Raw genomic sequence first — 24,676 nt, forward strand, 5'->3', positions numbered from 1 at the left:
AAATAAATAAATAAATAAATAAATAAATAAATAAATAAATAAATAAAATGAAAGCAAAATAAAACTTTCAAACAAGTAAAAACAGAGAACATCACTAAAGGAAAGTTTCAAAAGATCTACTTCGAGCAGAAGGAAAATGACCCTAGATACTAGGTATATTCTCCTAGGAGGAAGATCAGGAACTGGGCTTGAGAGAACTCTTCCAGGGGAAAATCTGTTTACCGTTGAGGTGTCTGGCTTTTACTCCTTTTTGAGATCTGTAGATTCTTACTCTCATGCCAACTCAGTGATACCTTTAAAAAGTTATTAAAAATATGTTATCCAGCATTTTAGTTGTTTCACGTGGGCAGGACTGTTTGGGCATCTAAACCCCCCACCTGCAGGAGATAAAAGTCCTCCAACAGAACTTCTTTCAGAATACTCTGTCTCCTCAGTCTGTATGGAGTCCATGGTACCTCTCCTCATGGCATACTGTGGCACACACACCAGCTATATTTTTACAATTATTTGCGTGCTCTTTAAATTAATTGTCTACTTACCCCATTAGAAATCTAAGGGCCAGGACTGTTATTGCTCTCTGTTTTATTCCCACACCTTGGCAAGTGCCTGGCACATAGCAGATATTCAGTAGACATTTATTGAGTAAATGATTAGATGAATAATTAATTTTGAGTGAGAAGCCAATATTAGGTATTAAGTCAAGCAGAGCTGTGTGTCTCTGCTTCTAGTCCAGCCATTGGAGGCAACTGCTGTACGGCTGGTGAATTCCCACAGAACTATGCTGTGTAATGTGATAGCCATTAGCTGCATGTGGCTATTTAAATTATTGAAATTAATTAAAATTAAATAAAATAAGAAATTCAATTCCTTAGTCACACTGGCCACATTTCAAGTGGCTAGTGGCTATCCCATTGGACAGTGCAGACATAGAACATTTCCATTATCACAGAAAGTTCTATTGGAAGGGCTGCCATAGAGTTCTCAAGAATTCTGAAGTGCCCTTCTCTCTTTCTCTCTCTTTCTCTTTTGCTCTTGCTCTCGCTCGATCTTTCTTTCTCTCTCCCTCTCTCCCCACCCCTAAACCAAAAAGACAGGGATAGTTGTCTTATTATTAGTGACTTAAATGATGCTTTTGAACAAGAAGATGCTGGGTACTTTTGGTGACTAGCACCATCCCACTTTTTTTTCTTTTAAATTCCTGAGCTATTGTTTACTAGTACGCTCTTTTATTCCTATGTCTACTAAAGCTGAATGTTACTTGGGTGGAAAGCCTAATTGCTTTCTTTTCTAGGTCCTTAAACCTTTTGCTAATGTTTCTGTCTGAGAGTTCCCAAAGCCAGGGTTCTAGGAGAGTTTGGCATGTCTGAACAGCTGAACCACGAAATAATGGAGTAGGTCCGGCGGGGTGTGGGAGCAGGGCATTCTGTCAATAAAAGAGCTCCCCTCTCTGCACACATGGCCAGTTAATTGGCCATTCTGGGAAAGGATGGATGGGGAGGGGGGCTTCTGAGAATCGCCGGTGACAGTTAAGTGGCCTTTTGTTGACGTCCTCTGCTGAACAACTTTGTTGGATTTAGTCTCTGCTTTTCCTCGGCCTCCTGTGGATTTTCTGTTAGATTCATTTACCATTCAGGCATCATCTTTCACTCTCTCCTTCCAATATGACTGCTTTGTGTGCTGGCCTCGGCTTTATTCCCGCTCTTCCCAGACCATAAAGGGGGCTGTGTGGGGCTTCGGCAGGACCGAGAAATTGACTCTGCTGTCTGTCGAGAACCATAATGCTCGCAGTGACCTTGGTGTCTAGCAGACAATGCACCACCTGCACCAGCCTACCGGCGACCGGCTGAAGATAGAGGAAAGGGCAGCTTCCCCGAATTCCTTCTCATGCTATGTGTCTCTTTCCTTGGTTCCCCTCTCCGTTCCCTTCTGTCCCCCTTCTGCCTGCTGCAACTCACGTCCTGACCTAAGACGCAGCTATGACTAAGCATTAATGCTCTTGAAATAATAATATGTTCTATTTTGCAGGCTTGGCCAAGCCAGTTCACCCAAGTTGTCTCATCTAATACCCCCCCAAGCCCCTGTGAGGTAGGGAGGGGAGGTATTATTAACCCTATTTTCCTGATGAGTAAACTGAGATTTAGAGAGATTAGGGCAGTTGCCCTCAGTCTTTTAGACAGGAAGTGAGCAGGAGGCCTCTGTCTCTAAACCCAGCGTTCTTTCCGTGGCGTCCACACCCTTATGTGTGAGGAGGATGTGGCCCAGGGGAAGTGTGAGTGGATGGGGAGGGAGAAGGAGAGCAAAAGGAAAACGTTCCATGAAGAGGGAGGAAAGGAGTGATTTCCTTGGGCCTCTAGCTGTTCTCATCTTTCTGCGGAGATGGAGGATTTGATGTTCACCAGAGACTGGCCCAGCAAACCTCCAGGGAGGAAAGAAAGCCAAGAGCCTTGTCTTCTCTTTCCCTCTTTCCTCTTCCCAGGAGGGGATTTGCCTGGCAGTGGGGAGGGGTGGCCCTTGCTCTCCCCAGGCCCTGCGCGTGGGAGTCACATGCTGGGTCTCCCCCGAGAGAACCTAACGCCTGTTCTCAGGCCGGGCCTGCCGGCCTTTAGGTGCCGCGTGGTCTGGAGGCCTCGGCCATGCCTGCCCACGAGGAAGGCCCCTGAAGCTCGCCTGAAGGAAGAAGTATGCAGGGTGCCCCTGGAGGAGGCGTGGGCCCTGGCCCGTCCCCTGTGGACAGGTGGACGCTCCTGGTCTTCAGCTTTATTCTGGCAGCAGCTTTGGGCCAAATGAATTTCACAGGGTGAGTGGCTGTTCCACCGTGTGGGGGGTGGTGGCTGTGGAGAGCTTGGGGACCAGGTGTGTGTTGGGGGGGGGTGAGGGGAGGTGGCTGTCCTACTGGGACCTGGCCAAAGCGGAGGGAGTCGGGCCCTCAGTTCCATTCAGGTCCATAATCTCCCATGCCCATGCTCAAGGGCAGGACAAGCCGCTGTGTTATTGTCCCTCCCCACGTGAGTTCTTAATCGGTGGCCCATGGGGAAGCTTTCAGGGCTCCACGAATCCCCTGATTCTTGATTATATGTAAAATTATTGGCCTATCTACTTTTTTTCCTGGGGGGAAGGTTTATAACTTTCCTCTGATTCTTAAAGAAGTTAGTAACCGCCAGAAGACTATGTCTCCTTGCCCTAGGGATGCAGTATTGTCCTCCTGTGAATAACAAGAAGCCCTAGTGTCTCACACCAGGCCCTCTAGGGACCTGTTTCTCAGCCTCCCAAAGATCATGCAAGGTGACTACTCCATGGTATGTCCATAGTGGTGATCAGAGAGGGGGTTAGTGAGGGCCTTCATCCTCCCTGATATCTGAGCCAGCCAAGGAGGGAGCCGGCGCCATCGCAGGCGGCAGACCCCGGAGGTCACAGCTCCTCCAGCAGGATGGGAAGGGGCTCAGCTTCCTCCCAAAAGGTAGCGTGAGGCTGATCTCCCCTTCTGTGTCCTCAAGCTCTTGAGAGAAGGCCTGAGAAGGCCCAGGGTTTGACAGACCACGGCCCCGGGTCCTTGTATGAAGAGCACTTGGGGCCACAGTTGGTCTCCCCTGTCCCCTGGATCTATGCCTTTCTCCCCTTCATTCCTTTTGTTCTCCAGCCCTCCTCCATTCCCCGCAGTTCCTTTCCTGTACTTCCTCCCCCGTATTGGCGCTGGGTTCATCAGGAGCTCTGCCAGGCTTTCTTTAGTCCCTTAGGTGGTCTGTCCTCAGGCTGGAGCGGCCCCTATCCCAGGCTGAAGGACTTGTGTGCTTCCTAGAGCTACGCGTCCTTCTGCTCAGGGTCCTCTGGCCTCCCAACCTTCCCGCCAGGTGCCCTTGGCCTGGTGTCTTCTCATTCCACCTCCTCCAAGCAGCCCAGCCTTCCAGGAAGCCCTCTCCGCAGCTCCCTCTGCCCTCCCTGTGTCTTTCCAGAGACCAGGTTCTTCGAGTCCTGGCTAAAAATGAGAAGCAGCTTTCAGTTCTCAGGGATCTGGAGGGCCTGAAGCCCCAGAAGGTGAGGACTCCTCAGAGCTGAGGAACACGTGGTGCACTCTCTTATAGTGGCTTGCACTATATGTAAAATTATTGGCATATCTACTTTTTTTCCTGGGGGGAAGGTTTATAACTTCGGCCCCCTCGCCTGCTCCCCCCACCCCAAGCCTGCCCTCCAGACAGCTCTGCCAAAGAGCACAACACTGTGGAAAATCACATGCGGCTCCTCTTCAGGAAAGGTTGGGAACACTCGCCCAGAAGGTTGGGTGGCCCTTCTTGGCTGATGGGGGGCTGTTGAGCAGACCCCGTCAGGGGCCACTTCGCAAATGACTGGGATGTCCCAAAGCCACACGGGAGGCACATAGGTCCCTGGGTGGGACGCCATGCCGAGTGCAGCCTGGACACATCTGTTTCCCAACTGAAATGGCTTAGCTTGGCAAACCTGTGTTTTATTTGGGTTCGTCCCTGTCAGGCTGAGCATTTGTTTCCAAGAACATTGTCCTCTGCAAGTATTCCACGATGGAAAACATTTTCTTCAACTGTTAGAATAGAAGGGTTTTGTTGGAGGGCCGTTGAAACAACCAGATATTTTTGGAGGTGGCCCGCAGCCCTTGTCCCTATTTGTTTGAGTACCCCTCTCTCCCAGGACGCACAACACTTTATAACAGTTCTCTCCGTTTTACAAACTGGGAAATTTGGATGACATGGGAATCCAGATTGGGTGCCTCCCACCTCTCCGGGGCTTGGGGGCAGTGATGCCTCCCTCTTCTGACCAGGGTTCTTGTCCATGTTCATGTCCCATATGATGAGCTGTCTCACTTTGAGCAACTGTGTAGGGCTCTTGGGGTCCAGGTGAAGTTGCAGTGTGTGGGGGAGGCTGAGAGATGAAGGTGCTTGGAATTATGGAGGGGAGCTCAGCTCGGGGATTTGGTTTGTTTGCCCCTGTCTTTCTGCTTGGCCTTAGGGTTTTCATTTTGGAACTGGGGCCCTTTTAACCGTGTAAGAGAAGACAATCACCTGGCTCCCTAAGGTGCCTAGAGGATGGTGAGTAAGGACATGTGATAAATGGGTCTATTTTCCTTTCCTTTGTGACCAAGGTGGACTTCTGGCGTAGCCCAGCCAGGCCCAGCCTCCCTGTGGATATGAGAGTTCCTTTCTCGGAACTGAAAGACATCAAAGCTTACCTGGAGTCTCACGGCCTCGCTTACAGCATCATGATAAAGGACATCCAGGTGAGGTCCTGCCCCAGGGCTGCGGCTAGGGGCCCCCTTTCCCCATGCCTTTCTGGTTTGGGCCCAACACGGAGGAAAACAAGCCAGGGCTAACAGTGGACATCTTGTTTCTAGAGTTCCATCTGCATTCTTGTGAAGTGGCTGTGGAAGGAATGAAAGCTCACACTTCTCAGAGAATATTTAAATCTAGGACAGAGTCCACAGGGGGAGGGTCTCCTAGTGTGGTAATGGTGGCCACTTGTGGGCGAGTCCTCTTGGGGAGGGATTCGCAGCTCACGACGGCCAAGGAGGAGAGCCAGGAGGAGGGGAGCAGGAGGAGGTAGCTCAGGTCTTCCTAGGCACGAGGAGAAGGCAGCTCTGGATGCCTCCCTTGGCTTTTCTGACTGTCCCTCCTGTCCTTGCGGTGTCTCAGCCATCCAGTACCAGAGAGTTCCTTCACTCCAGAGAAGTGGCAAGAGGTGAAAGAAACTTAACTGTGGGCCCTCTGTGGTTTCCCTCTCAACACCAGTACCGCAGTGCTCTCAGTCCTGGGCACCTCTCCCAGGCAGGACGCTCCCAGGGCAATAGCTTTGGGAGAGGTGGCTGCAGACCCGCCCTCGGGTAGGGCAGAGGGACCCTCCCTCCCGGCCATGCCAAGCTCCCCACCCCCGCTGGTCAGCGCACCTTACAGTGTCTTTTCTGAACGTCATGACATTTTATTTCCACTGTTCTGTCTTCACGGATGTCCCAGGGAGCCTCCTTCCTACAGCAGTTCTTGGGGGCGCCACGTGCTGGTTAGGCCTCTCTGGCCGCACCCCTTTGCAGATGCTGTTGGGGGCCTGTAGATTCGTAGCCACCTAGATTCCTCCCCAGCCACACTGTGATACAGCTCATCTCTGAGGGCTGGGAGTGTGGGAACCCAGTCTCCCGGCCGCACGCACTTGACACCACATGCCAGGGGATAAACGCATTAGGAACATTCCTTTCCCAGGCGACCACAGGGCTGGGCCACTTAGGTCCATTCAAAGACCTTTGTCCCTCATCAGGCACATGTGTTTGCTGCTCAGCGTGGAGGGGTGGGCTCTTTCTCTAATTAATCCCCCACAAACCAAAATGGGGAACTCCCGCAGACGAGACAGGGTGCCGCATCAAAAGAAATAGCACTCACTTCTCATCTTTAGCCCAAGCCTGAATTTTGAAGTTTGCGTTTCCCTGCTTTCTGCCGCGCCCTGGAAACCCTGCAGCATTTGGCAAACAGATATGAAGAGGTCTCTCAAAATTTTCTGTTGATTTCTGCACATCAGGAATGGCCCCAGAGGCACCTCTGAGCCTGCCCACTGGTTCCTTTGCAGCTGTCGTCTCCATTCTCCTCAGCCTGTCCTCTCCTGTCATCCTGGGCCTGGAATCCCTCGGGGGGGGGGGGGGGGGGGGGGGGATAATGCTTTTTACTCCCTTTTAGTAAGATGCCCTGGACTCTCAGCCCTCACCCAGCCAGGCAGGATTTTCACCAACAACTCCCTCTGTCTGCACTGCATCAAGCTCTGATGGTCATACTTAAGATCCCATTTTGGATTAGAGGGAGCAGGGGGCCCCTGGGGGAGGCTGCTGTGTTGAGTTGATTTGTGGTGATGAGGGGGAGAGTGTCCAGGAGGAGAAAAGCTCAGAGGTGCTAACAGGAGGGGAAGGCTTTGCACCACTCAGGTTGTTGGCCTCCAGCCTTATGTTTCAGTTATTGATGCACAGGCCGAATTTCTTCCGAATCTTCTGAACCTTCTCAGCCGCGGTGTTTGGCATAGTGTCTCTTGCACGGTGGGCCCTCAACTGTCGCAGCAATTACTCTATTGGTAGGTTCAGAAAGAGCATGCCCAGACAGAGACCTTGCTATTATGTTGGTCTTTGTCTCCAGAGCCCCCTCTCCTGAGCCCCTCAAGGTCCAGGATCAGGCCCCTGTCTGTCTTTATACCCTAGCACCTATGAGAGCACCTGCCACTCGGTTGGGGCTTAATAAATTTTAGCTGAATTAATGGATGCGGGGGAAGGAAAGAAGTGGAGGTGTGTTTGCTGGACAGCACCAGGCTGAGAGGGAGAGGGAAAAACCTTGGTGCGGGCTTTTGCTTTGGCCAGAGGCCCTGGAGATTTTTGAGGAAGGGAAGTGCCCCCCCCGCCCCCCAGCTGTGATCAGGGGGCTGTGAGAGGTAGAAGAGGTGGGTGCATTCATTCCACCCCCTGGTGCAGAGATACCTACTGTGTGCGAGGTGCAGGAAATACAAAGATAAGAACTCTGGTCCTGTATCCAGGGGCGCCGGTGTCATGGGGGTGGGGAGTGGAGGGGAGTAAATTAGTGATTACAATGGAGTGGATGAGTGTGCTGACGGAGTGCAGCAGGTTGCTATGGGAGCGAGGACACGCGGCTCTCAGAAGGCAGTAATTACGGTGCGGCTGAAGAGCAGGCGAGGGGGGGACCGGGAGGGGAAGGGGGCCCCCCCGATTGGCGATGAGGCCCGACCAGATCACAAAGGGCATCCTCTGCTGGGTGATGAGGTCTAGATTTTATCCCAAAAATCGTGGGGGAGCCATCGGAGGGCTCTGACATGATCAGATTTGCATTTAAGAAAAATCCCTCTGACAGTGACAATGTTGAGTTGGGGACAGGAGCAGGGAGAGACTGACAGGAAGGAGGGTGCTGAGGAAATTGCAGTGGGCCAGGCAAGAAATTATCTGATTCCGAGTGAGCTCTATTTGCATTTAATTTTTCTTCACCTCCCCCTTTTTTTCAGCCCTTTGGTTTTGGTGTAGTTTTTTTTTTTTCTCTCTCTAGGATGAGTCACCATGGAAAAGCTTCACTTGAGCAATCAGCTCTGTGGATTTTAATGGCTTTTTTCTGATTACAAAATTAATAAATATTCATGTTAGATAATTTGGAAAATAGGGGAAAGCACAAAGGAGAAAACAAAAACCACCCGTGCTCTGAGCATCTAGAGCAAAACACAGTTTAGCGTATTGCCAATCCCCCCCCCACCAGATCATTCTCATTAGCATACAAATATAGAGTTATTTCTTCCACCCTAAAAAAAATCTACTCTTGATCCCTTCCCTCCACCTCCAGCTATCTATCACCCCATTTCTCTGCTTCCCCATACAGCAAAACTCCTGGAAATATGGGCTATACTTGCCATCTCCATCTCTCTCTTTGGGCAGACCGTCCACCCCTCATGTCACCAAAACTGTGTCATCACCCACAGCTCCTAGGTCCACCTCAGTGGTCAACTTTGAGTGCCCTTTGTTCTTTCACCTTTCAGCACAACTGGTCACTGTCTCCTCTTTTGAAACATGTCCTGTCTTGGCTTCCAGGACACTGCCCTCTCTTGTCTTACCCATCTTACTGGCTGCTCCTTTTCATGTTGTTTTCCTGTTTCCCAGCTCTGTCCTTTGACCTCTCTTCTATCCCTTCATCCAGGGTCATGGTGTTGAATACCTTCAGCCCCCTGAATATTCCCATACTTAGAGCTCCAGCCTGACTCCTACATTCAACCTGAACTCTAGACTCCTATATCCCACCACCTCCTCCGCATTACCACCTGCCTGCTTAGCTAATGGGCATCTCAGACTTTACTGTTCCAAACTGAGTGCCACCCCCTGCCCAACCCGCTCCTCCACAGCCTTCTCCGTCTCAGGAAATGGCAACACCAATCCTTCTGGTCACTCAGACAAGAAGCCTGGAGTCATCCTTGACTCCTTTCTCACATCCCCCATTCAGTTCGTCAGCAAATCCCATCAGCTCTCCCTTTAAAATGTATCTGACCCATCTAAAACTAATGATGTAATGTATGGGGATTAACATAACAATAAAAATAAAAAAAAATGTATCTGACCATTCTATGCTGCCACCCCAGGCCAGTGCGCCATCAGCCCCACCCCTGGATTATTCCAGGAGTTTTCTACTGCTCTTCCCAACTCCACCCTTGCCTCCTTGTTGCCCAGTCTCAAACCAGCATTCAGAGGGGTCCTTTAAAATTATTAGTATTACATATTATATTCAATGATGTCACTTCTCTGCCTAAAACCCTTAATGACGTCCCAACTCAGAGTAAAAGCCAAAGTCCTTAAAATGGCTACAAGGCGCCACATGATCTATGCCCCACTCCCACGTCACCGACTGCTCTCCCCTTGCTCACTCTGCTCCAGGCACCTGGACCTCCTTAATGGTCCTTGAACTTACCTGACCCATTCCTGGCTCAGAGCCCTTGACTAGATTCATACCTCAGGGCCCTTTGCCCTTCCTGGTCCTTACGACTGGAATGCTGTTTCTGCAGGTATCTGCATGACCTATTCCCTCACTGCTTTCAAAACCTTATTCACAGGTCACCTTTTCACCTTGTTTTAAGTTGTACCCTTCTCCTACATTCCCCAATTCCCTCCCTCCTTCCACTGCCTCACTTTTCTCCTTGGCACTTACCACCTTCTAATATCCTATCTAATTTATGTAATTATGCTACTTATTGTCTGTCTCCCCTGCCAGACTGTAAGCTCCAGGAAGGCAGGCAGTTTTGTTTCCTCGGCTGCCGTATCTTTAGTACCCAGTGTGTGCTCAACAAACACCTGTTCACTGAAAAGAAGACATTAAAAAGTGGCCATGACGGTGGCTGGGGTGGGGTTGGGCAGCAGCTCTTAAAAGGGGAGGAGGCCAGGCAGGGATGAGCAGGAGAAGGCGAGGGGGGAAAGCAGCAGTTATGGGCAAGGGCCTGAGGGAGAGGCAGAGTCCAGCTGCTCCAAGCGGGCAGGGAGAGAAGGCCTGGCCCTTCTCTTGGTCCTGGAAGGCGGGCCTTTGCTGACTGACCATTAATGGGGGCCATCTGCCATCCAAGTCCTCCAGATACCACTTCTCTCTGGAGGACTCCAGAGTTCCTGGTCATGCCTGGTAATGACTGTTCCACCACAGAGTCTGGGAGTCACCCCCCAGAACGACTATTGCCCTGCCTTCTTCCTCCTGCTCCTCATAGCTGAGTGTTAGGCAACGGTTCAAGCACTTTACACCTATTAACCCTTCTAATCCTCACGAGAACGCTTCAAAGAATGTTCTCAAGGGTGTGATAACATGACCCCCGCTTTATGAAGGCACACAGAGATTAATACTTTGGTAAACCGAGGCACAGAGAGATGAGCGACTTGCCCGTCCGTGATGGCGTCAGGATTCAACCTGAGACAATCTGGCTACAGGCCCTGTACTCTCTCTGCTCTTGTGCCATCTGCGGCCTCAGCAGTTGCCCTTGTTGTTGGTGTGGGTGGATTTAACTTTGCATTTGGGCAGTGGGGCCACCACTCAGCCTTGACCTCGGAGGGGGTCCATTCGAAGAACCCCAGATCTGTAGCCACCGCCATGTAGGCACGGACTGCTGTTGCGGCCCGCCTTGAAGCGGCCCGGAAGAGAAGGGCAGGGGCATATGAGGAGAGGTGCCTGCTACTGTCACAGAGCAGGGGTGGCTGCGGGGTGGGGGTGGGGGGTGAGACGCTCCCCATCCGCTGTTACCCGGAGCCGCGTCCATTTTGCGTCTGTGGTTGGAGTTCAGCTGCCGAGTGCCGGTTCCCTTCAGGCGTCAACTTCACCTTTCCGGGGCCTCCCTCGGCCTCCTGCCCTCCTCCATCCTGGAGGTGCTGTTCTCTGCTCAGTGTTCCCATCCTTCCTTACCCCTGTCATAAATTAATTCACACCAAGGTATTACTTTCCTTGTCAGGTTATGGCTTCCAGGGAGGCAAATGGCTTACTTGTGAGCTGTTTCTTTTTCTCTCTGAGAAGCCTGACAGGGCTGTAATTAGGCTTCCCTGAGCCTGTGGCAAGACTGCATTCTTAGTTCTCCCGTCTCCTTCCCTCGGCCCTGTGAAGGGAGCAAACATCTGTGTAGTTTTCAGGCCAGGGTAGATTAGTGTTCTTGGAACTGGGGCCCAGCTGTGAGGGCTGAGCATTCCCAATCTGTAAGCGGGTCTTGTCTCCATTCACAAGCCTGTGAGGGTGTTTGGAAAGTTATTTGCAGTTCAGTGCTGATTTCCCATTTGCCCCCAAGCTGTTCTGTGGAACAAAGAACAGCCTCGTGGGAGCTGTGTTCCTGTGGGCATCCCTGGGGGTCTGTGGGAAGAGCTGGGTCCTCTGGTCCTATCTTCCCAATTTCGCCTCCCTGTCTTCCACCCTCGCACTGCCTCAGGCCCTCCACCAGTTCCCTAAGCATTCGGATGTACGTACCCTTCACTCCTGTGGGGCCAGAGGGGGACTTCCGGGTGCACCAACCCAGCCTGCTTGCTCCCCTGCAGCCGCTCTCCACAGTTGGTCATGCCCGGCCCAGAGTGACGTCAGGGCACGCATTGGTCATGGTGGGCTGCTGAGATTTCCGTTGGGTTCCTGGGAGAAGACAAGTCCCTTTTGTTAGAGCTTCCCAGGGTGGTGCCTGGTTAACCAGATCAAGGCTCGTCCGGCCTTCCCTCACTCCACCAGTAATCCCAGCTTTGCCCAAGGAGGAATGTGCCCAGCCCAGCCAGTTTGGCCAGAAGACATTGCAGTCACCATTGCCTAACATGCAGTTGGTGCTCAAAAAGAAAAGAAAATGAGGTCCAGGCATTGCTCTCCAGTCCTACTTCTAAATTTGCGAATTTGAGGGTTGTGAGCAAGCTGACTGGGGCGGGGGGGGGGGGACGGCAGGTGATCACTGGGCGGTGGCCTCGTCTGCAGCAGGGATGGTGGAGGCCAGAGTCCATGGCTGTTCCTTTATTTTAGCCACTAGGGGTTTTTATTTTTGTTTTAGTATTATTTATTCATTTAGAAGATCATATGTATTTTAGTATAAGCATGTTGCCAAAATGTAAAAATAGAGAAAATTTAAAAATGGCTTAAAATCATAATCTTTCTATTCTAACAGGCATTGTTTACATTTTGGTATTTTTTGACATTTTAGTGTCATGTTTTCCTGTGCTCGGTGTATTGCTTTTTTCATTATTTTAAAACACCTCTTAATTGCAAGAGTAGTATGATGGACTTTTTATCTGTTGTTAACATTTTACACATTTGCTTTTGTTTGCTCTCTCTGTAAACACACACACACACACACACACAGAGATAAGCATACAGTTGACCCTTGAACAACATAGGTTTAAACTGTGTGGGAATACATGAATTTTTTTTTATATAAATACAGTACAATACTGTACATGTATTTTCTCTTCCTTATGATTTCTGTTTTTAAAAAGGTTTTATTTCTTTATTTTGAGAGAGAGAGAGCACAAGTGGAGGCAGAGGAAGAGGGAGAGAGAGAATCTTAAGCAGACTCCGCCCTGAACATAGAGCCCCATACCGGGCTTGGTCTCATGACCCCAAGGTCATGACCTGAGCCAAAATCAAAAGTCGGATGCTTTTTTTTGCTTTTTTTTTTTTTTAACTTATTTATTTGACAGAGAGAGACACAGTGAGAGAGGGAACACAGCAGGGGGAGTGGGAGAAGGAGAAGCAGGCTTCCCACCGAGCAGAGAGCCCGATGCGGGGCTCGATCCCAGGACCCTGGGATCATGACCTGAGCCGAAGGCAGACGCTTAACAGCTGAGCCACCCAGGCGCCCCCCCAAGAGTCGGACGCTTAATGGACTTAACTACCCAGGAACCCTCCTTGTGATTTTTTCTTTTTTTTTTTTTTTTAAGATTTTATTTATTTATTTGACAGAGAGGGAGAGAGCAAGTACAAGCAGGGGGAGAGGCAGAGGGAGGGGAGAAGCAGGCTCCCCTCAGAGCAAGGAGCCCAATGTGGGACTTGATACCAGGACCCTGGGATCATGACCTGAGCCGAAGGCAGGGGCTAAACTGACTGAGCCACCCAGGCACCCTCCTTATGATTTTCTTAATAACATTTTCTTTTTTTTTTTTTAAGGTTTTTTTTTTTTTAAGATTTTATTTATTTATTTGAGAGAATGAGAGAGAGAGCACATGAGAGGGGGGAGGGTCAGAGGGAGAAGCAGACTCCCTGCTGAGCAGGGAGCCCGATGTGGGACTCGATCCTGGGACTCCAGGATCATGGCCTGAGCCGAAGGCAGTCGCTCAACCAACTGAGCCACCCAGGCACCCCTTAATAACATTTTCTTTTCTCTAGCTTGTTTTATTGTAAGAATACGGTATATAATACATATAACATACAAAATAATGTGTTAATCATCTGTTTATGTTACTGGTAAGGTTTCTGGTTAACAGTAGGCTATTAGTAGTTAAGTTTTTGGGGAGTCAAAAGTTATGTGTGGATTTTCAACTGTGTGGGGGTCGGTGCCCCTAATCCTCTCATTGTTCAAGGGTCAACTGTATATTCCTGTAGATATGTTTATCTATGTGTGTGCATATATATGTCTATCATGCATATTATAAATAACATATGTGTTTATTATTCTTATTAGCCTTAGGGTTTTGATAGCTAGCCAGCCTTAAGGAACCCAAGGCTAGGAATAGGGTATCTGGGTTCTTACCTCACCTCTGCCCCTTATTGGCTTTGCCACTGAGTCCCTTCACCTCTCCAATCTGCTTTATCTCTAAAACATGAATACTGGGGCGCCTGAGTGGCTCAGTCGGTTAAGTGTCTGCCTTCGGCTCAGGTCATGATCCCGGGGTCCTGGGATCGAGTCCCGCATCGGGCTCCTTGCTCTGTGGGAGGCCTGCTTCTCCCTCTCCCACTCCCCCTGCTTGTGTTCCCTCTCTGACTGTGTCTCTCTCTGTCAAAAAAATAAATAAAATCTTAAAAAAAAAAAAAAAGTTAAAAAAAAAAATAAAACACAAATACTTAATTCCTACCCTGTCATTTGGTCATCTGACCAGATCAACTGAGATAATGAGGATAGGGATGCCTGGTAAACTAAAAGGATGCTCTGGCCTGAAGCAAGGCATCATCAAGACTTACTGGGTCACAGAGCTCAAACTGGGGTGACTCTGGGGGGAGGTCTTCAGCCTTCACAGCTGAGAGGCCCAGGCACTTGCCATGCTGCAAGTCAGCACAGAATCCTGGGGTGTCTCTGTCCAATGTAAGGGTATGAGCTTGGGGTGAAGGGCACCTGCCCATCTCACTGAGTCCCAAGCTGGGAAAAGTGTCCCAGAACGATGTAGGAGGGCAATCCAATCCAACTACGTGCCCTCCCTGTGGTCAGTGGGAAGGAACATGCGGGGACTGAGTACCAACTCCAAATGATACCCAAGCACATTGCTTTTGGCTCACCTATACTCATGTTTGAGAGGCAGTTGAGAAGGTGAGTAAAAGACCATTGGCACATTAATCCCATAATTATTTGGCCCCGCTTAGTCCACAACTGGCTTTCCAGATGGCCTGGACGTCACTTGTTAGGCTACTTCCTGTGGGTAGAGTGGCTGTTGTGGGTCAGGGGAGCCCTCTGCTCCTCCAGGAGTACATGGTTCAGCTTGGGCCTTGACTCAGCAGTGTTCCTAGAGGACCAGTAGATCATGAGCACTTTTCTAAAACACTTTCATATCCATGATTACATTTATCCTATGATATGGGCAAGGCAGGTTCTCACTGTCCCAATGTTCATGCTGATGAAACTGAGGCCAAGGCCTCACAGCAAGTTGGCGGCAGACTTGGAACACAGCTCTCCGGACTCCTCACCCTGTGCTCACTTGGGAAATGGGGGCATGAATGCTGGCTTGCCAAGCAGAGTCACCTAGCAACCAGCGTCTCCTTCCGTTGTGCAGCTCACACTCACGGTGGCTCGCTCTCCTGTGTTGGTGCTGTCTTTGTGCCCAGCCAGCTGAGGCAGGGCTCAGGGGAGGCGGGCCTGGCCCCGTCCTCCCCTTCCCTTCCAGTGTGTGCCCTTGTCTCCTAGGTGCTGCTGGATGAGGAGAGAGAAGCCATGGCAAAGTCCCGCCGGCTGGAGCGCAGCACCAGTAGCTTCAGCTACTCCTCTTACCACACCCTGGAGGAGGTAGGTCTGCCCAGTCAAGCTCTGGGCTCTGTTGTCCCTTTGGGCTCCCCAGGTCTCCAGACTCGGGCAGAGACTGATGCAAGACTGAGGTCTGTGGGAGAGTGTGAGCCAACACTGGGTGAAAGCCTGTCAGAAAGAGTCAGCTTCCAAGAAGTCCAGAAGCGAGGACTCAGAGAGAACTGTGGCTCAACAGTGCCGCCCGGGGCAGGTACAGGACAGAGTAATGGGCCTGCTAGGCAGGACGCTGAGGTAGGGACGCGTCACTGGCAGGTGGTGTCGTCTCCATAGCCAACACTAGGGCTGGGGTTTCAGGGGTCTCGACCTCTCCACAAGCATTTCTGGTGTCAAGGGGCCCCAGCTGTGGGTGCCAGGGTGTAGCAGGAGCAGGAAGCCAGGCACATTGGAGAGCCACTTAGTAGAGTAGAACAGAGTTGCCTCGGTTGGAGGAAATGCTTGATCACAGTGACAGCCAGCTAGGGCAGGCATGACTGGCTGTGACTTGTTTATAAAGGAGAACACAGAGATACCCAGTCCAGAAAGAAACTCAAGGCTCAGGTCCCATTCTCTTTCTTTTTTTTTTTTAATTAAGATTTTATTTATTTATTTGAGAGAGAGAATGAGAGAGAGAGAGCACATGAGAAGGGGGAGGGTCAGAGGGAGAAACAGACTCCCTGCTGAGCAGGGAGTCTGACGCGGGACTCGATCCTGGAACTCCAGGATCATGACCTGAGCCGAAGGCAGTTGCTTAACCAACTGAGCCACCCAGGTGCCCTCAGGTCCCATTTTCATGTAAAGGACATGGTGATTTTGGTATTGTCCACTCTGTGATTGTCATCATCACTTTCCCTGTTTCACAGGGCCTGTAATAGAAGATCCATTTTTTTCCCATATATTTGGTAATTCAGTTATATACATTGATAGAGGAAGGGAAGGGATTAATATGGTCTGTCAGTGTGTATTGGTATCAGAGATAAATAACCCTGCCTTCAGAGGGCTTAGAATCTAAAAGGGCCAAGAAGACCGTAACAGCACTGCAGGGTCTGTGGGGTCTGTTAGATGGACTCAGTGGGCCAAGCGAATGGAAGCGAGAGAAACTTCCACCCCGCGAGAGCCTTGCAGGCTGACCCTGGGGACTGAGTGGGTGATCATGCGCGAAGGCTTAGCTCTGGGTGTGGTGAGTGGCCTTCAAATCCAGGCCGACCGCAGCTCATTGCCTTGGGCCTGGTGGGTGTCTTTGATTTGGGCAGTTCTCCATCTGGGTTCTTTTAGATCCTCAAGGGAAGTGGGAAAGCATTCAGGAGGGCGGGATGGGGGAGGGAGAATATCCGGGGAGACCCTGGGGTATGCCCCTCCCTGCCTAAGTGCCCGTCTGATAGATGTCATTCCTTGCAGATATATAGCTGGATGGACAACTTTGTAACTGAGTATTCAGATATTGTCTCAAAAATTCGGATTGGCCACAGCTTTGAAAATCGGTCCATTCTTGTCCTGAAGGTAAGAGCTGGTGGTGTTGATCACTAGACTCTACAGTGAGAGCCTCTGGCATAAGGTTGAACTCATGTGGGGTCATGGCTGGGTGGGAGTTGTAGGGACAGAGAAGATGTATATCCTCCTGCCCCGAGGTGACCCACAGCTCTGGGGTTGTGGTGTTCAGGGCCCCACCCTTGTAGGTATGGGCAGGCGACCATGCGATGACCTGGCATATCCTCAGTCAGGAAGTAGGTGGGAGGTTTGTAAAGGAGATGGAACTGCAGGGTAGCGGTCATGTCACGCTGGTCTTGGGATGTGAATGTGGGGGAGCCGGATTTCTCCCTATTCCCTTGGTTGCTTCATCTGTTGAATGGGAAGAGAGGTAAATAGAGGCCTCATTTCCAAATGACTGAGGTCATCTGGCTCAGGCAGCCCCTCAGATAGGCCTGAGTCTGTGGGGAGACCTCCCAGCCCTTCCCAGTGGCTGCTGGAAACAGAGTTTGAGCAAAGTTGGCAGCCGTAATGCCCTTGGTCATGAGCGGAGGCAGGATAGGTAGGAGTGTGAAGCCCCCCCCCCCCCCCCGCCGAAAACAATTCTTAGCATGTGCCCTAAAGGGCACTTAGGAGGTTGGACCCCATAGGGCCCCTGACACCCAGCTCTCAGAGCAGATGAGCACTGTTGCCCTCAACCCTGCCCTGGGGGACTCTTCCAAAGGGCCAAGTGTCCTCCTCTCCCTTGGGATGTGACCTCCTCTATCCCTGCCTTGATTTCCCCCGGGGGCTGTGCGTGTTCTCCCTTTAATGTTGTCTGAGACCTTACTACACAAAGTGTGGTCCTGGCACCTGCAGCAGCATCCCCAGGAGCTTGGCAGAAATGCCCAACCCTGGACCTCTCCCTACACCTGCTGACAGAGAGTCTGCATGGTAGTGAGATCCTGGGGGATTCATGTGCCCTTTAAAGTTTGAGAAACACTAGTCGAAGGAAGCTCTGTGCTTCTGGCTGGATCACTCGGCTCCCCACGTGCACGTGCCCCACTGCGTCCCAGGGCCCCCACACTTTGTGGACTCGCACAAGTACCTGCGCATTCAGTCCCCCTCCTGGGCCCAGAGCGCCACCCCAGGCGGTGCGGAGACCTCTGGGGCCTGCTCCTGGGAGCCTAGGGACAGCCCTGCAGCTATCTCAGTTCAAACTTGTATGGGACCTTGTGCTTTTACCCAGTTCAGCACTGGAGGTTCTCAGCGCCGGGCCATCTGGATCGACACTGGAATCCACTCCCGGGAGTGGATCACCCACGCCACTGGCATCTGGACTGCCAAGAAGGTCAGCGCAGACGATGGGGGTGGGGCAGGGGTGGGGACTACTTGACTATTTCGGGGTGTCTCCAGTTGAAAATTTATACTGGGTTTGTTTAAACGCAGGGGCTCCCTCCCCTCCTGTCCTTTGGAACAGTTGCCGTGAGCTCTGCCCTTCTTAGCACAGCGCCCACACCCAGCCTCTGCCTCCTGGTTGTTTAAAATCCAAGCCTTTCATTCTGCACAAAGAATGTATCTGACGGCTTGATGGCCACCCCTGCCTGCAGCCACTGGCTGTGCAAATGCCCTGACCCACCTTAGAGCAGAGCCCGGCAGCGCCTCCCATCCCTCCCAACCCTCCCCCGGCCCCACTCTGCCCTCTCTTGCAGATTGTCAGTGAATATGGCAAAGACAGCACCCTGACAAACATACTGGACGCCATGGACATCTTCATGGAGATTGTCACCAACCCTGATGGCTTTGCATTTACCCACAGCATGGTGAGGGCATTTGGGAGGGAGGGAGAGGGGTAAGGGTCAGGGTCAGCTCCGGGGGGGGGGGGGGGGGGGGGGGGGGGGGGGGGGGGGCGCGGATGCAGGAAAGGTCGCTGCAGCTTTGGGAAGCTGAGCTGAGGTTCCCTGGGGGCTGGCGGGTGGCTCAGGTCAGCTATGGCTCTTGCCCTTCCACCCCTGTCCTGCTGCCCCGGAAGGCCACTGCCAGCAGCCTGCGCCTGTCCTCGGGCCTCTCCCCACATCCTGGCTTTAGCCACAAGGTGATCTGCCGTCCTGGCCCATCTTCATGCCAGCCGCAGCCTGCCCTAGAGATTCCTTACTTTTGCCACTCTCTGTCCCGCCAGACCCGCCTTCCTAGGCCGGGATGTCAGAGGCTCCCACCCCTGGGGAAGGGGTGAATGTCACCTGCCCTGGGCTTTTTCAGAACCGCCTGTGGCGGAAGAACAAGTCCACCAGACCTGGAATCTTCTGCATTGGCGTGGATCTTAACAGGAATTGGAAGTCAGGCTTTGGAGGTATGGCAGTCTGCTGGACTTGGGGGCAGGGCGGGAGGAGGACTTGGTCCTTGGCACGTCTCCCACACAGTCAGGTTATGTGGACGCATACCTCGGGAGACGGGGTAGTTAGCGAATGCAAGTGAGTCATGGCCGGGGACAGGCAAGCACATGCCTGGGATTGGCTGTGCGATACGGGGAGAGGCTGCGCATGCGTGGTCAGCATATGCATATGTGCGGGCTCCGTGGGAAACACGGGAACCAGCTACTTGCACGGGGAGTGGACTGCGGGGGCCAAATCCTAAACATGGGAGCGGAAGGTACAGATAATCTTCAGGTTGTACCTTCAAGAGACACAAGATGGGCTTGCTGGTTGCTCAAAACTCAGTTTTTATGCCCTCCCCCCCCGCCCAAATCGCTCTAGCCCTTGTAGGGAGCCCACCAAAAGAAAATGCCTCCAAACTCATTTCCTGAGAGCCAGGGCCTGAAATTTGCTCTTTGGGGAGGCCAGAACAATAGTTTTAATATAGAATAAGCCACTTTCTTATCATCAACTCTGACTTGAGCCTGGTTTTTATTTTTTGACTTAGTTGCTTTGTAATCCTGGGCTGATGGACTGGTGCATGTCTGCAGGGTCATATTGTTCTAGGCAGAGGTGGGCAGCTTCCTCCCAAGTTCCTTGGTGTTATTCCCGATTATCTCCCTTACCATACCAGGAGAATAGGGACTAGATGGGGAAACTGAGACCTCCAGAAAACCTAGAGACCATTATGTGGATCCTGGGAATGCAGCAATTTGATGGGTGGGATGCTAGGTCTAGCCAGGACAGGTTGCATGGGCCCAGCCTTCAGGCTCCAGATGTGGCACCCACTATACTGGGGTGGGGTGGGGGTCAGAGTTTGGCTCCAAGGAGACAGTGCCATTGCTATTGAAAAGCAGATCCACAGATGGGAGGCCAGACCAATGAGATAGAACATTCTAGATCTTCCCATCACTTTGAAAATCTGGCTTCTTTCAGTTGGTTCTCATTGAAAAAATCAGCATCTGAAGCCTCCAGAGCAAGGCTCTCAGCCCATGGTGTGTGTGTGTGTGGGGGGGTTGTCTGAGAATCTGGTGCTGTGTGTGTAGCTGCTTGTGTAAGGGAACACAACCGTGTAAAAATGGGTGTTTTCACCTCCAAATGACCAGACACTTGCCCCGAGTGGGCATCCATGTGGGCCCCTCGGAACCGGCTGAAGCGAGTGCCCACGGACCCCAAGATAAACTGGCTAGCAGAAAGACAAATCATCTCTTAAGGAAAATAACTTTTGTGTGTTTCTCCACAGGGGGCAGGAGGGGGGAGGAATCAGTATATACACAATATAAAAAAAAAATGTATGGGAAAAAAAAAGCCCAGAGGGGACAAAAAACTCCCATAATCCCACTACCCAAAGATTACTGCTTTTAATAATTTACCATGTCCTTCCAGATATTTCCCTTTGCTACAAATTACAGTTTCAGAGAAGGAAAAATAAATAGCTAATGAATCCATTCGCAGGTGCTTGTGACACAGGCAGGCTCAGCGGACTTGGCCTGTGAACGTCAGAGAGAGGCAGGCAGCTAATTCCCATTTGGTCCGGGGAAGATTAGTTTATGCTGCTTAGCTCAAACCAGAACTAATGGTCTGAAGTGTTTCTCCATATTTGGGCAAAGCCACCTGGTCGTTGGCAGGGGAACCGCTTTCCCTGCGTGGGCTGCAAACGCAGACAAAGCTCTCAGCCTCCCCCGCTCTGCTCATCTGTTGCTGTTTGTCATTCATCAAGTGGAGCAGGTGCAGAAGCTCCCGGCAGACACAACAAACAGGGCCACTGTCCAGCCTGTGGGGCTGCTCCTCACCCTCGCTTCCTGCAGACACATCCCCTTCTAGCCTGGGTCCCTACCCCAGGCGAGACCCAGCAGACCAAGGGGGGACGCACTCCCCGGTGACAGAACCGCCTCTGGGCCTGCCTGCGGACAGAAATAGTGTGTGCCTGGGTTGGTGACTCAGGCGGGAAGATTTTGTTGATGGTTTTATCATTGCCTTAATTTAATTGCTGCATAATGAGTCATCTGTAGACCATCCCTCCCACTCATGCTGCCCTCACCTGCACTCCCCGGAGAGCACTGGTTTGCTCCAAGCCTAGCGCAGCATCTCAACCGGTCCTGGGCCAGCCCCCCAGCCCTCCAGCCAGCGCACTGCCCTGAGGGTCTAGGGGAGCACTCTGGCATCCTCAGGAGGCTTCAGAAGTTGGGGTGACCCCTGACCTTGGCCTCAGGCTTGTATGCAGTCATTTCAGGGAGGAATGAGAGGAGGAACTGGGATGGCTCTTTCCAAATGTGTTCCTAACCCACAAATCTTGACCAGCCCACAGCCCAGCCCTCCATGACATGGCCCTTGGGGAAGGGAAGAAGACACAAGAAGAGGGTAAGAGGAAGGAAAGAGATGGAGAGGAAAGAATCTAGGAGATGGGAACCAATTAAATTTGTGAACAAAATAGAAGTTCAGCTCCTCTCCCCTAACTGAGGTCCCCAAGAAGAATTGTCAAAGGCTCTTTACATCTGTGGCTCCCAGACCAGTCTCAGGCAGCTATGGGGCTCTATTCTCTCTTTTCCTGGCCCCAAGTCCATGTTGCTTCTGGGGCCACGGTTGTGGCAAAGCTTGAGCAGATACTCAGTCTGAGCACTCAACTGACCCAAGCCTTCGGCATGGCAGTGGACAGTCGGCAGAGAGGGGTCAGCTCGAAGGGGTCGCCGCTCGTCGGGGAAGCCAGGGTTGGAGACCTAGAGTTTCCTCTGAAGGCAGTCCCGCTTTTCTAAGTCCTTGGTCAGGACTTAAGCAAAGGACAAGCCAAGGGAGCTCTCTAGAAGGCCCACAGAGTTGCTGAGTCATGGTGTGAATGCCATCCAAATCTCAGTGGCTGAACACAGTAAAAGTTTATTTTTCAGGCACACGAAGTCCAACGTGGGTAGGTGACTCTCCCTGGCAGCTTTCTCCCGACTGTGACAGAGGGATCCAGAATGCTTCCTCCATCTAGAGTTTTTTGCTTCCAACCACATAGACAGAAGAGACTGTGGAGAAGTCATGCCTGCTCTTAACAGCCTCAAACTAGAAGTGACCCATCATTACTGCTCACATTCTCATTGGTCAGAAGTAGTCACATGACCTCAAACTGCAAAGGAGGCTGGGAGATGTAGAGGAATACCTGGATATTTTGTGAGCGTTAAGTCTTTCCCAAACCTGGGAATTCGAACCCTCTGGATGGTTTTATTTTTCTTCCAGGAAATGGTTCTAATGACAACCCCTGCTCAGAGACTTATCGTGGGCCCTCCCCTCAGTCGGAGCCAGAGGTGGCGGCCATTGTGGACTTCATCACTGCCCATGGGAACATCAAGGCTCTGATCTCCATTCACAGCTACTCTCAGATGCTCATGTACCCTTATGGCCACTCACTGGAGCCGGTTCCAAACCAGAAGGAGTTGGTGAGATTGGCTGCTTGGGGCTTGGGGGAGGCATCAGGCAGACCGCCAGAGGTTCAGGCCCTCACTCTGAAACAAGGGTCTGGACCAGTTGACCCCATGGTGGGGAGGAAGGGGAGAGCTTGTTGTTCTCACATGTGGTCAAGTTCAAAGCCAGAGGGGCTGTGCTCCCTTCTCGTGAGAGCCATCTGCACATTCAACTTCTGGGTTTCTCAGCGGCTGATGAGGGTGTGGGAGCCTGGGGAGCCCCAGCCTCTCACACTCTGGATGCAATCTCTCAGTACAGTCTTGCCAAGGACGCAGCGCAGGCCCTGTATGAGGTCCACGGGATCGAGTACATTTGTGGCAGCATCAGCAGCACCCTCTGTGAGTGAGCCTTCCCCGGGTGCTGCTCTAGGCCCCACATCCACCTGGGGTTGGGCAGGTGCAGGCTGTTTGCTGACTGGCAGGGCTGGTTGGCCACAGGGCAGTGCCGTAGATATAACTGAGCGGGGTCAGAGCTGCCGTCCACATCTGAATAGAGGGGTGAGTGGTGGTCCGCAGAAACAGGCAACTCTTTCTTTGCAGCATTAATTAATGCCTGGTTCCCAATGTCTGGCTTACTGTGGTGTTCCTTGAAGGAGAAGATCCTTCTTGAAGGAATGCTCCTTGGTGGCCTCAAGGAGCTCTCTTTTTGCTGGGGCAGAGAATGGGGAGGGGGGGCAGGGTGTGGCCCGGGTTGACGCTGGGGTCAGAAGGCGTGGTGTTGTCTGGGGTGAGTTGGGGTTTGGCCCCCAGGGCCCACTTTCCACTCAGGATACTTCTGCACCTTAGGACCACACCCTGTTCTTTCTTCTGGGGGCATTTCTTTGCCCTTTTATATCCAGATGTGGCCAGCGGGATCACTGTCGACTGGGCCTATGACAGTGGCATCAAGTACTCCTTCACCTTCGAGCTCCGGGACACGGGGCGCTATGGCTTCCTGCTGCCGGCCTCCCAGATCGTCCCCACGGCCCATGAGACGTGGCTGGCGCTTCGCGCCATCATGCAGCACACCCTCAATCACCCCTACTAGCAACACCATCAGGGCAGAGCAGGAGCATTCATTCCCTTCCCCAAGGCCTGGGCTCCTCCTGAAACCCAAGTGATACATCTTTCTCCCCACACCCTTCCCCTGACCCCTTAGGAAATAAATAACACTTTTGAACAGGCTTGGTGGCCTCTGGTGCTTTGGGCTCAGCACTGAGGGGACGGGGCGGCTTGAAATGCCTCTCCAGTCCTCAGGAATTCAGGAGGATCAGGGGGCTAGCAGCCCTTGTATTTCGTCTTCTTGCAGCGTTCTCCAGGCCCAGAGCAGATAACTCACTCTCTGGGAGCTACTGGATACACATTGTCCCCTTGGTGTTTACATTCTGAGATGATCCGGAAGGCACAATGTGTGATCAAAAGGAGTAGGGCCCCAGTGGTGGCATCTCCGGCAGCCCGAGGGAGAGGTGGGTACGGACAGGCAGCTTCCTTCTCTGCCTGCCTCATTCCCATGCTGTGTAGCGGGGAGGGCCACATCTCAGAGGCCGCGGCTTGGAGGATCCCATTCGCCCTCTAAAGGAAGGTGAACACCCTCACAGTCTCCCCTGGTCTGGGGAGCAGGGTCACAAGCCAGTCAGAGCCGGCACACCCACCCAGGGAGAGGAAATCCTCTTTCCCCCTTCTCTTCACCCATGGTCACCATGCTTGTCAGGCACTGAGCAGTGAGTCCGGGCCGGGCATTTGCTAAGCAAGCACTTTATCTAAGGGAGAGAAAGGGACGATATTTTGAGATACAAATGAGGTGCCCCCACCCCATCCTGAGGCTTCCTTACAGCTTTGCCTTCCTCCACCACTGGGGAGCAGGGATAATGGGTCTCTCTGTCCTGCCCCCAGGGGAAGGCAGGTCCTCTGAAGAAGCAAGCAGGCCACTGAAGAGCTGAAAGGGTCTGTGTAATTCTGAGGCAGAAAACAAGACTTCCATTGGCAAGGGCCAGACTTTTGTTGTTCTTGTCACAAAAGAAAAGGGTTGTGGGACCCGTGATTTGGCCCCTGCAGGACACAGAGCACAGGGTTTTACTATAAATCACAGATATGGAAGAAAGCAGGGGGAAATGAGAACAAGTCCCCCTTTCTACGCGCCCTGTAAAAGAAGACAGAGGTTGAATCAGTGGGAGGTGGGTATCAGCGGGGATCAAAACTCTAGGTGAGGCCCATGTCCAACATGGCAACTGAGCAGCA

The 24,676-nt window shown here is 51.9% G+C and overlaps 1 protein-coding gene across 2 annotated transcripts; it reads left to right on the forward strand.

Annotated features, from left to right (window-relative positions):
- The first annotated feature begins 2,681 nt into the window (after positions 1-2,681).
- On the forward strand, positions 2,682-23,613 carry CPA5 (carboxypeptidase A5). 2 transcript variants are annotated; one of them, XM_021699320.1, is made up of 11 exons: positions 2,682-2,797; positions 3,951-4,032; positions 5,108-5,242; positions 15,070-15,168; positions 16,561-16,662; positions 17,858-17,959; positions 18,321-18,431; positions 18,868-18,958; positions 22,236-22,435; positions 22,714-22,798; positions 23,299-23,538. In XM_021699320.1, exons 1-11 carry the CDS (start codon positions 2,682-2,684, stop codon positions 23,484-23,486), a joined length of 1,311 nt encoding a protein of 436 aa, XP_021554995.1. In that variant the 3' UTR covers positions 23,487-23,538. The 2 variants fall into 2 exon arrangements, with proteins under 2 accessions (XP_021554995.1, XP_021554996.1); XM_021699321.1 differs by lacking the exon at positions 22,714-22,798 and having other exon boundaries at positions 23,299-23,613.
- The last annotated feature ends 1,063 nt before the right edge of the window (positions 23,614-24,676 follow it).

This window comes from Neomonachus schauinslandi, chromosome 12 (genome assembly GCF_002201575.2).
Source record: "Neomonachus schauinslandi chromosome 12, ASM220157v2, whole genome shotgun sequence".
NCBI lineage: Eukaryota > Metazoa > Chordata > Mammalia > Carnivora > Phocidae > Neomonachus > Neomonachus schauinslandi.